The 12,295-nt window shown below is 34.3% G+C and overlaps 1 protein-coding gene across 8 annotated transcripts in view; it reads right to left on the reverse strand.

Moving 5' to 3' along the window:
• Nucleotides 1-427: 427 nt before the first annotated feature.
• Nucleotides 428-12,295, reverse strand: part of SNX13 (sorting nexin 13) — a 69,440-nt gene continuing 57,572 nt past the window's right edge. For 5 of the 8 annotated variants that reach the window (XM_080581499.1, XM_080581496.1, XM_080581495.1 and 2 more), the window contains 7 exons: nt 12,021-12,131; nt 11,153-11,314; nt 9,915-9,986; nt 7,640-7,785; nt 5,767-5,835; nt 4,518-4,630; nt 428-3,999 (listed from right to left, as the gene is read on the reverse strand). In XM_080581499.1, coding sequence (XP_080437625.1) covers nt 3,752-3,999; nt 4,518-4,630; nt 5,767-5,835; nt 7,640-7,785; nt 9,915-9,986; nt 11,153-11,314; nt 12,021-12,131 — 921 coding nt within the window. In that variant the 3' untranslated portion in view covers nt 428-3,751. Of the gene's footprint in view, nt 4,000-4,517; nt 4,648-5,766; nt 5,836-7,639; nt 7,786-9,914; nt 9,987-11,152; nt 11,315-12,020; nt 12,132-12,295 lie in introns of all 8 variants that reach the window. The other 3 variants (XR_013947062.1, XR_013947063.1, XM_080581497.1) reach the window with 2 other exon arrangements.

Genomic DNA, 12,295 nt, shown 5'->3' on the forward strand with positions numbered 1-12,295 from the left:
AAAGAACTAACATCTCTGTAGCTCAGGACATCTTTTTGATGAATGTGAAACAGCTGGAATAAATATATCAAGGGTAACAATTGTGCTCTCCCATGGTAGATCCAGCTGCTGCAAAAATAAACCCAGGGGAAAAAAGCCAAATAGTTAAAAAAAAAAACATGCACCATATAATTACAGTTTCTGTATATATCCTTTTAGAATACAGGACACTGAAAATGCTGATTGAGAATGAATGTAGTGATTCACTTGTTAAAAGTAAAACCAGTTTATAAAGCATTTTAAAATCAGGAAATTACCTTTTTTTTTTTTTAAAGCAGCACTTAGCAGCAATACTTATCTTCAGTGATTTTTTCTCCCAGACCTAAGAAACTTTCATACCTGCTAGTGAGAAAGTTATTTTTCAAACAAACAGTGAGACTCATAATAATCCTGTTAATACTTTATTAGTGTAATTTTTTATTTTTATTTTTTTTTTTTTAGCTTTGGACAGAACATAAATGCAAACTCCAAAAAAAATAATTCAGAGTCCTCAGCCTTCCAGTAGAAGTGACCCTGGCAGTCTGTTTCATGTTCATTCTTTGTTACGGAAACGACAGGATGGGGAAGGGAGGGAAAAAGCATTAATAGAACAATCAGGCACACAGCTGACACTTACTGTACAATGATATGCACAAGTAATTTATAACAGCTATATTCATGAGATGTGCTCTTCAGATTTTTCCCTTGTAATGTATGAGCTATGCTCATATGAGCAATGATCATTAAGAACAAGGGAATTAACAGAGGAATAACAAATAAGACTTTTAAAACAAGTCCTTAAATAAACTAACGCAACAACAGAATGCAAAATTGTTTAGCTGAGAAGACATTTTTAACCTAGACTTCAAAACATTAAAAATTCATTTATTTTACAGTTATTCAAATACACATGCATTTAATGAAAATATTGCACAAAATTAAAATTTAGATTGTGGAATTCATATATTTTTATTTTGGTACACATTCTGGTAGCACTTAAAATTTACTGTTTAGTTCTAGCAAACACCAGCAGCACAAGCTTGAGGATGAACCAAATGAAAAATTGAATTGCTCATTTTCTCTTAAAAATAATTAAGGCTAAAACAAGTGCATTTGTTGACAATGGCACAATTTTCAGCAGCCAGTCACAGCACCCGAAGGCCAGAAGATACATCCAGAAACTTAAGTGCTGTATATTAACATTCAGTTTTGGAGACTTTATAGGATAACAGGCTGCATGGGTTGACAGGGCAGATATTTTAAATCGTCAACAGGAAAACCACTTAAATAAAGATACATACAAACTTTTAAACAAAAAATATTCATTTCTGATCATTCTTGCCAGCTAACAGGCACCACTGAATTAGGAAGCCAAGTTCTGTAATTAAATACAGAAGACAAAACTTTAGTACATATATACATATGCACACACATGTATATAAATGTGTGTATAAGTATATATACGTAATAAATTCATTAAGTAAAATGACTAACAAACACATTGTATTATGTTCAGTTCACATTCCTAGAGATATTATTTTATTTTTTTTTTTGTACAGAAATGTACCAGACAATTAAGAAAATCCCAAATTTGCACACGATCACTCTTGATTTTTTTTTCATGGTACCTGCAGATAGAAAAGAGGCTCCACAGATTTGACAAAACAGTATTTAAACTTCCCATTTTCATACTGCATAACTAATTCAGTGATTTAAAAGATATAAATTAGGTTTGGTAGTATCAATGATATATTTACTATATCACCAAGAACAATTGCTGAATGATCTTTATCAGTCAGATATCAGGTATAACAGAGCATACCCTGACATCAGAGGAAAATACAGACATGTAAACAATAGTAGCTGGCTCTATTGATTACTTCACACAGGAACTCAAGAATTTTGTTAAACTCAACAGCACTTAATCATCACGTTTCTACAAAACCTGCAGAGAGGAAGGGGGAAGGATTCGTACATATTTGCCAACTTGTCTTCCTAGAAATTATAAAAGAAAGGGATTTAATTTACAGTATTTAGTTCTGCAATAAAGAAAAAAAACAAGTGCACTTGAGCCCATGCATACTGTATGAGAATGTTAACAGTACAATATGATCACCATTAAGTAGTATGATAAAAGGCTACATTGTGTGAATAGAGTCCGTAAGAAAAAAATATCTATATAGAGGCTTCAGTCAATTTAACTAAGTCCTTTAAGAGCTTTCTATCTTCTCTTAGAACACTTTCGTAAAAAGTCTGTGTTCCCCCCTTGCATAAAAGGATCATTTGTTCCCATTTCGACACGAATTGCTATAAGGATCCTTGATCAATAGCTGTATCTTACCCTGTATTTAGTGTTCAGAAAAAATATGGACTCTGCAGGATCTTTCTATTCACCTGGATAGTGGTGCTCATAAACAGCAGGGGACTATGAAAAAGAAAACACAAACTGAGATATGCTGTGGCCAAACAGGATTACTCATGTTACTTTATTTTTAGTTGGACATAAATTATTCGATGAAACTAAACAGATGGATGTGGGGCCTTGATGTCAAATTTTTATTAAAATTTTACACTATGCAAAAAAATAAAAAAAATATTTAAAAAAATATTGTAGTTTTATCTCCTTTTTATTTTCATATATACACTGAGATGCATTCAGGAATTTCCAAATGTTTGCATATGACTAATGAAATCTTTTATCTGTAAGGAACCAACTAATTCGAACATTTTTCCATGAGGCTTGCACACCCAAAGGTAAGGAATCCTTCAATTGGGTAGGACAGTCTTTTACACCCGAAGTGTTTCAGATTTTAAGAGGGGAGTTGCGTGAGAACTGTTTCTTCGTGCCATTTCCTCATCTTCTAACATGATATGTCTGTCCTCTTTGAAACATGTACCCCCTTCCTTCTACAACTATCAACTTGACATATGTTCAAATACACCAATTGAACATAAATATGATGCCCCTTTTCCACTGAAGTTACATGCAAAATGTATGCCAGGTGCTGTAAGAGCAGAGTATGGCCCTTAGAGCTACAGAATAATCAGAATAAAGGGTTTATTTCTACTTCACCTCTGCCTTTACTAAACCCCCCGATAGATGTTAGTTTATTTTTCAAAACATAAAAGGTAAACTTTATGTGGCATAAAAACCACATTACCCCAACTTTTCTTTAATAAATATACTTTTATGATGGGGGCGTAACTGTATCTCCCCTCCCCTATGAATCTGCTGTTCCAGAGACTGCTTTTCATGTTAGCTCAGCCTTTACAGGAATGTTAAATAAGCCCTACGGAGTCTCAACAGCCATAAGGTAGAACAATTCCACCTGATTCTCACACATTGCACTATCTCCCAGTGCCAAAACATTCTTTTCCTCCACTGTATCGCCATAGCTGTTGTGCTTCACTCAGACAGTCTGGCACTTTTCATTGCTGGCAAACATCAACTCAGGAACGGAAGGAATCAGCATTCTTATATAATGGGCCAGTATTCTTCTCAATGTTGCATGAAGACGCACCAAATCATTTAAGACACACGAACCCTTCTGGTAGTGGTTGAATTACAAGTGAAGATGAGAAGATCCACAGGTCTTACAGATGCATTAATAATCTAATATGTGACACTAAAAGACTGGTGCAGAAGTAACAGCATGTGAGTTTGAAGCCCCAGAGAATCTGCCCAAGTAATTAGTCCTGGACAAACATACACCAGCTTAATAGGTTTGAAGTGTCACCTTTTCTGCAAGGAAGGCGCTTGAGTAGTGTGTAGTCTCTGTTTGTACCTCTGCATCTGCTTTGACCGTGAATGCAGTTTGTTGAAGAGCTCATGGAACTTATTTTGTGGAAATAAGGTTTCTAGGAATCTCTCCAGAAAGACATACACCATTCTCTTATTCAGTTGAGTGTGCTGGAACATTTCAAAGACCCGAAGAATGCCTTTTCGAGTTGTCTCAGCGCCTATGATGTGCTTCAGCTCATCTACAAAAATAAAAATTACATGTTTAAATTAAATTCTACCTGATAACAACAAATTTAAACTGAATATTAAGTCTTTTTGAGTAATTTGTATAAATTTTTCAAAAATTATGTCACCTGAAATCTGAAGTAACAGTACCTCTGTTATATATAACACGATTAAGCTAACAGTTCTCTTACAGCAGAAAGGATCTCTGAAAATTACTTCTCTTTCACACTGTATATGTGGAAAATATACAAAAAATGAGTATGCTTTTTTATGGTGAAATCATGCTGCATTGGAATGTATATTTTTAATGTACTAAGCTTAAATCCTCTAGTGAAACTAGAGGGTTGGTTCTAAGAACTACAGTTGCAAAGGTACCACATGTGAAGATTTTCAGTGCATTAATAATTAAAACCACTTTCATTTGGACACAGTTAATAAGTCAACGTTTCAGTAAATCAACAAGAACACTAACATTAGCTCCAGCACCACTAGATGGTAAGGATTATTTAGCTTCAAACACAAACCCACTTACCTGGCATTACCTCCAGTAATTTGGTCTTCCCTGCCACTCTTGTTCTCATTCTAATAGCTTTGTCTCTCCGTGGAACAGTCTCTGCTAAAATGCCATTGGGCCAAAAAGCATCTCTGTAACAAAAGCAAATCTGTCAAAATACATTAACATTTTAATCAAGTGAAAGGCTCTTTTTAATCCCTTCCAAGCTATCTCATAAAATAAATACAAGAAAGTAATTATAGAGAACCTAACACACTTTAAATATCAGAGAAGGGAAAAGAAAGGTGAAAAAGTAATAATCCAAAGCAGGAAGTATGATGCACTCAATCTATTCGTGGTTAACTTCACGCTACTTTAGCGCAGGAACATCCAAATACCACATACCTTGTTGCATAACATATATCTAAAATTTGCTTTTACCAATCAGTCTCCATTGCCACTGACAGACTGTAGCCTTAGGTCTATCAATTATTTCAACAGATCTCTGACAGAAGTTAATCTATGAACACGCTAAATCTGAGATGAGGTCATTTCATTATACTATAATGCCCCATGCAAAACACATACCTCTGTCTGAAAAGCTATTTTTTCCTCAGTGAATGACGCATTCTTTTTCTGAGTAAGACACACGTGTTTTTACTCAACTTTATTAAAGAATAACAGAGTATCTCTAAAGTATGACCCTTTGGCTAATAGGTTATCCTACTGTACATCTTTCACCCCACCCCGCACCCCAAGAAAAAGGCAAGGGGGGGGGGTGCTATTGCTCAACAAATTTTGCAGAAGCCATGAAGACTTCTAGAAAGAAAATGATGTAACATGCAGATTGTTGCACGAGGTTCTTTGACAAATTCAAACTCAGACTTCAGTTCAATTGTTCCATCTTGTATGGAATATGTATTAGCATAGAGCTAGGGTTTTTAGTATTAACAACTGCTTGCCTTTTAAGACTGGGCATGCACATGCCTTCATCAAGGAAAACAAGACACTTCATTCAGTCACATCCTGAATTCAGAGATATAACAACACCACAGCTCTTCAGGGCCAGTTAACAAAGAACTTTAAGGAAAAGGAGAAAACTGTAAAACATTTTTCTCCACGTCACAAATACTTTCACTCACTTAAAACAATTAAGAAGCAGGACTTACTCAAACTGTATTTCTATACGGTAATAATTTCCTCACACAAAATGAATGGAAGTGATACGCAGATATTAGATATCAATTGACAAGCACTTTATATTTAACATGTGTCATAAAAGATGTACCTGAAGCGTTTTACAGCATCTGCTACTTGTTCAGGAGATGTCATCCAGTCAACATGATCAACTATTTTCCTAAAATCAAAGCAACAAAGTCTCATTTTGTTGTTACAACATAAAGAAAAAAAAAAGCATAGCATTTTGAAAAGCATTCTGGTGCAAACAAAGTGTAACTTCAGCTTTTCTCCAACTCCGTACATAGGTTCTATAAAGCTGCATATCAGGAAGGCAAACACCAATTCTCAAGATAAAAATCTAAGCTCACTGATCACTCTTTGAACACTGCTAAAATTAAAGACTTTTTCCATTTGAGCAAATGCATGATGACTAAGCAGGTTGGAAAACTGACGTTACATCTCCCTTCGGCGTTATATAGATGTTCTGCTTGCAGAGTTCTCCTCTTCATGAAGTATACTTCAAATTCTGCTTCTGTAAGCAAAGAACTGACTTAAAATTTCAAATTATCCTACTTATATATGAAGTTACTTTGTAATCTTGAACACAAATTGACTGATCATAAAGTTTGACCTTCTTTCTTCGATACATACACACAGCTCCATATTCAGATTTGGCATGTTTACAGAAATGCTATAAACATCTGTGCATCATCGAAATCCCAGGATTGACTTCCTAAAAAAAAATTTGAATTTAATTTTCAAAAAAAAAAAGTAAAAACAGAACTTTGCAGCAGAATGTCATTAAATTTTAAGGATCTGCTAAAACAAGGCCCGACTGCTGAACCAGAAGAAGCTGTAAACATCTGGAATAGTCCCAAATGCAGAAGGAAAATAGTTCTGCACATATCTCTGCATTAAGAAAGCTGTCGTCTGTGTACAAACTCAGCTAGTTTGTTATATCACAATCTGAAAACAGCAAAAATTGTTCACAGAGCTGTTCAATAGATTAGCATGATTTTAGAAGCACAGGTCTCAACATAATTATCATCTTCCCACTAGGAAGTATTTGAAAGCAATCCGGTGCTATATTATTACAAGGCATCACCACTACTGGTACCATGAGAACTGTTTATCTGAAATAGTGATAACAAAAACACTACAAATATACTCATGAATGGTACAAAGTACTCTTTTGGGAATTTCCTCATTGTAATAGAAAGCGCACTTCTCACTGAGAGAAATCAAGTTTTGATTCACAGCCCCATACCAAATCGACAACTTAATGTCAATTAAATTGCTTCTAGAAGACTTTGTTCTTTATTTTGACTTACTTTTCAAAAATAAATGATTAGAAAGGAAAAACTTGGAAGCAGTACAATTCTAAGTCTGTAGATTAACAATAAACATTAATTATTTAGCACTACTAATTTGCTTTGCACATGAATGAAAGGGGTATGTCTGAATTACAGAGACGTAATTGTGGGATCCCACAGTAGTGTTTTACCTTTCTCTCCTCCATCTTTTAAAGTGAGAGGAAAAAGGTAACATACCAACTAAGTACAAATACAGTTCACCCAACTTGATAGTGCTAGTGTATCATTTGTAGCACCAAAGAGATGAAACCAGAAATATGGCAGAAAGTAATGAAGAGTATTAACAGCAAAAAGCATAATGTTAAAACACAGGTGAAAAAAATTTATACCATTAGTATTAAGTTCCATTCACAAAAGCCATGAACTCTTGTGGATATGTGAAAACTTTTGTGGAAGTTCTCTGGCATGTAAGAGTGACCAGAATTGGTCTTTCAGCAACATTGTGTGCATCACCTTTTTACAGCATGTTTGCACTTCCTTTCCCAATCCTCTTTAAAGGGGAAGGCAAGAAGATATAAAACACAGTAGCTGAGCAATACCAAAAAGGATTTCTAGACACATTCTACATAGCTTCACTTACACAATAGCTCTCTACAAGAAAAACAGTACCTGTTAATTGTGTCACCATATGTTGCTCTAATAAGCTGTTGAAGCAGATTTTTTATATTTCTTCTTAACCACTGATTTCTTTCCTTTAAATCAAAGACTTCATCCATCAGAAGGAGCATTACTCTAAGCGGGATATTGTCATCCACCTGACCGAGTAAAAATAGGATCAATTAGTAAACTTACTTCAGCTCAAGAAAGGTACAGTTTTTAGTAGCTACTTCACAGGACAAAAAAAAATATTGAAATCCTAATATAGGGGATTCAGTAACTAAGTGAAATTGTTTTTAAAGATGGATAGTGTACATTTGTAGTGACAGTCAACATCTACATTATTTTTAAAATATTAAAGTTTGAGGAAGTTTACTAAATTTTAGTAAGAGTATTAATTTTTCCTGTTATTATTTTGTATCCTACAGTAGCTGCTAACAACAAAGCCTGCTTATATGCCAAACTACAGCAATCTAAACTTTATGTTAATAGCATATCTTAAACTATTATGTAAAAACATAGCATTTGGAGTTACTGTATTGCACAGTACTGCACAAAAGACCACAGTTGTTTATCTCAAATACAATGAACGTGATTTTTTGACTCAGTCATTACCTAAACTTTATATTCATTATTAAAACTTTATAGAATAGCAAATTAAAAGTTAAAATTATCTTATATCCTCAGAAAAACATAAAGACTCAATACCTTTTCTGTGGTTTTGGATTAGGATTTTTACATTCCACATATAACCTTCATGGTTTGGTGTTTTATTTTAAATCTGAAATGCTCTAACTGGAAGACTGGTTTCAGCAAGCGGTGCAACTTCACCTGCATTTTACTCATGTTTGCACTACGCTGTTAATGCTACCACAGAAGAAGTAGCAAGACCTCATTGCTACCGGAGAATTTTTATTTTACTTGGTGGGCTACACAGGTACATCTCACTTCAGAGTGAGTTTCTAAGGCTAGAACTGTGGTTAAGAGTACCAAGAACATTTTTATATACAAATGGAACGCAGCGGATTCATCATTCAGCTGAAGGTGTCATGGATCCATGCCTCACTTTTACAGTATTGTTTCCCCTAGCTTAAGAAATAAGAAATGTAAAATTCTATTCAAATTAACATATTTTTGTCTGATTTAGTGACTGTGTAGAATTCAGAGCAGTTCAGAACTGAAGGGTTTTAAAACATTTGAAATCTGCCTTTCAGAAACACATGGTATGTTAAATTAGAAGCTATCAAGAATTGAAGCTTCTATTCACTTTACAGAAGATCAGTGAAATATTTGTGGAGAAGCTGCTCATATATTTGAAATATATTAATTTTTCCCATGCAAAAAATAGCAGCTTCAGGAGTGTTAGAAGATACACATTTGTAATTACAAATTTACAGATAAATAGTCTGATTTAATGAAAAACAATGAGGTAAAAAGAAAACCCAGAAGAACAAATCTAAGTTATTTGAGTAAAAATACATCTACCAAGCCATCATAGCAGTTATGCACAGGAAGACAAACTGGAATGCTTTGATGTGACTGAAAAACATGAAACGTGAAAGGCAGAACAGGTGCAGACTTATGACCATAGCAAATTGCATATAATCACTGGTAATCTTATGGCCTTTCTGTCCTACTTAAAGATGAAGGTTTTGTTTTTTTTCCCCTCTCCAACTGTTTTCACATATATGATCAATGTTTCAATCAAAACAACAGCAAAATACCATAGTTATGATAACATCAAGAGCTTAGACTTCACCATCAAGTTTCCTAATATTATTACCTCATACATTCAAGGTATCCACATACTGAAAGTTTATTATTCAGGAATATATGAAGTTTTTTTTTTTTTCTTCCCTCTCTTCAAAACATACCAAACACTACTTCTGATCCATTAAATGAATGCTCCCTAAAAGGTCACCTCAGAAACCAGACTCTATAAAAAGACAACTGAAATAATGTAATACAATATAACAGTCTGGTATCATACTACCATTGAACAGAAAGAAATAGGAAGAAGACAGAAAAAAAATGCAAATATATAAAAAAAAATACAAAACACCAAAGCAGTGTCTCATGAATTTTAAGTTACTGCACTGTCATGCAAGCTATTTTAGTACTAAAAAATGTTAATTTTAAAAGGGAGTGTATCAGTTTCTTTTTTAAAAAATAAGTAGTTTTTAAGTGGTTTATTTGTCAGAAGATAAATACATTGCTTAACAAAGTAACTAAATTTTTAATTTGGTTTTAGAAGATTCATCTTTGAAGGGACAAGTGTCAGACTCACATTGTCATCAATTGGTGCTGCAACACGGCAATGGTCAGGGTCTGAATAGGTTTTCTGGATCAAAGGAGGCACCTGCAATGAAATCAAAAATGTAATGTTTATGAAGGAAAATACTGTATGAAAACAAACCTGATTTATTGCCATTCTAACCAAAATGATTATGAAAATGAAAACCAAACTGGCCAAAAGTCAGTTATATAGTGAAGCGGATAAACATAAAGCAGACCTTTTGTCTTCCAACAAATCAAGTCTTGCATGTATTCTCCAGTAGCTGCTGAAGTTATCAATACCATTCAGACAGTCCACATATTTTCCCAAGTGCCTAGCGCTTCAACTGAAAAACATCTATAAATCCATATTGGACTGATGTTTCTTTAGATAATTGCTTTTTATCACAAGAATTCCCAGTGAGTATAACTGCAGACATACACACCAGGGAAGCTACCAGCAATGAGAAAGTCCAGAGGTGGTCATTCTCTCACAAGCAACATTTAAAAAAACAAACAAACAAAAAAAAAGCAACAAAACCATACATCACAGATTTGTTCTTCCCTTTCATAGTTTAAGGGTTAACTCATCTTGGTTACAGTTCTACATCTACTATAAATGTTTTGTTACTATAAAATGGAATGATTCCTGACCACAGGACCGTACAGCAAGACAAGTAATAGGGTGAGGGAAAAGAGGGTAAGATTACTACTTTATGGGACTTCTGGATAGCATGCCTTGCTACTACTCCACACCTTTAAGGTGTTGTATTTTAGGAATACAACAGATAAGAAAAGATAACAGCTGTAGATGACAGGACAGGCAGAAAGAAAATTTGATTAAAAACAGAATTCAGCAAGGTATAAGCAGAAAAGAAGCTCTCTCCTTATTCTAAGTTTCAATACATATGTTCTTTTGCTATTGAAAGAGGCAAATGCCACAACCTAGTTTTATGAGAATGGAGGAGCATTCAATTTTTACCAACCATATTCTTCTCAAGTGGCTGCCCTGAATTAACGGGTCCCTGCATAAATTCCATCTTCAAATATGTTACATAATACCAAAGAGAACTCTACATTTGTGTTATAATGACTGCTGAAGCTTATTAGAAGTGCATAGGTATAAAACAGATTGCTTTCCTGTCTGTTGATGTAACTTTTCATTATAGCACACAACGTGAGTTTAAATGACTTGATAGCTAGTCTCCTATTAATTCACTGGTACGCATTAACTACCAAATATTTTCTTACCTTGAAAAATGATTGCTTTATGTCTTGTCCCAATCTCTCTGACATTTTACCCATGTTGTCTGACATTTTAGTCATTCCCTCTGCCAGGCTGTCAGGGAGAGACTTGACTGCATTTGATACATTTCTCATAGAGTTACGCAGTGGGTTTACAAATGTGTCCATCTGAAGGGGAAGATGTTTAACCAGAATTGTATAATCTGTGAGGACACTAGTAAATTAATACACTATGAGAAGTATCACATTGTTCTAGAGAACAATAATATAAGGAACAACTCCAGTTGCTTAAGTTCATTACAAAATGCAGCAAAATGCAGAGACTGGCCAACAGTTCTCTGAATATTTCTGGTAGCTTAACAAAAACGATGCACAGCTCAGAGCTCTGAATATGATCAATGGCTCTGAATGTTTACAACAATTAAACACACAGCAGCTGCTTCTGAAGGGAAATGCATTTCATCTTTTCGGCTGAAGAGTGGACAGCATGGTAACAATAGCAAATACAGAGCAAAGATTTGAAAAAGGATATTAGAAGGAATGAGACTAACAAAAAAAATCACAGATGTCACTGACAAAGTAATTTGCAACAAAAACATGTTTTATAAACTCTTAGTGCAATTTGTGGTGCCCAATTCAAAATTTTGATTTTATTGTCATACAAATAAATGTACCTGCTATAGAAATGGTACATTTTTGGTTCTGTGTACCCTGAAATACTTTGTTATTCACAAATATTAAAACAACTCACTTGAAATCTTTTTTGAAAGTGCTATAAAGCTGCTTAATATTGGTTAAATATCTCCATTTAATGCAGTCGTCACACTAATAAATGCTCTACTAAAGTTTCCCTAATAGTGCAAAACATTCTTACCTTCCGTGCAAAATCTCCCTTCCCTTTGCTGTAGGCTTTATTCTCCAGGAAGTCATACACATAATGGGCTAGAGCTGGAGAAGCTTTCATCATTTCAGGATTTAACAGGAGCTGAGTAAAATAATTGTTGAAGGGCACTTTTTAATTAATTATGAAAAAGTTCATGCAGTTTAGCAAAAGTTTACCATGCCCAAAAACACCGTATCTTGCAATGTATTTTTTCATTCATTCTCTAAATTTTATTCCAACACTACTCTAAAGATGGAAACAATCTG

The sequence above is a fragment of the Anser brachyrhynchus genome (assembly GCF_964034855.1).
Source record: "Anser brachyrhynchus genome assembly, chromosome: 2".
In the NCBI taxonomy this organism is placed as follows: Eukaryota; Metazoa; Chordata; class Aves; order Anseriformes; family Anatidae; genus Anser; species Anser brachyrhynchus.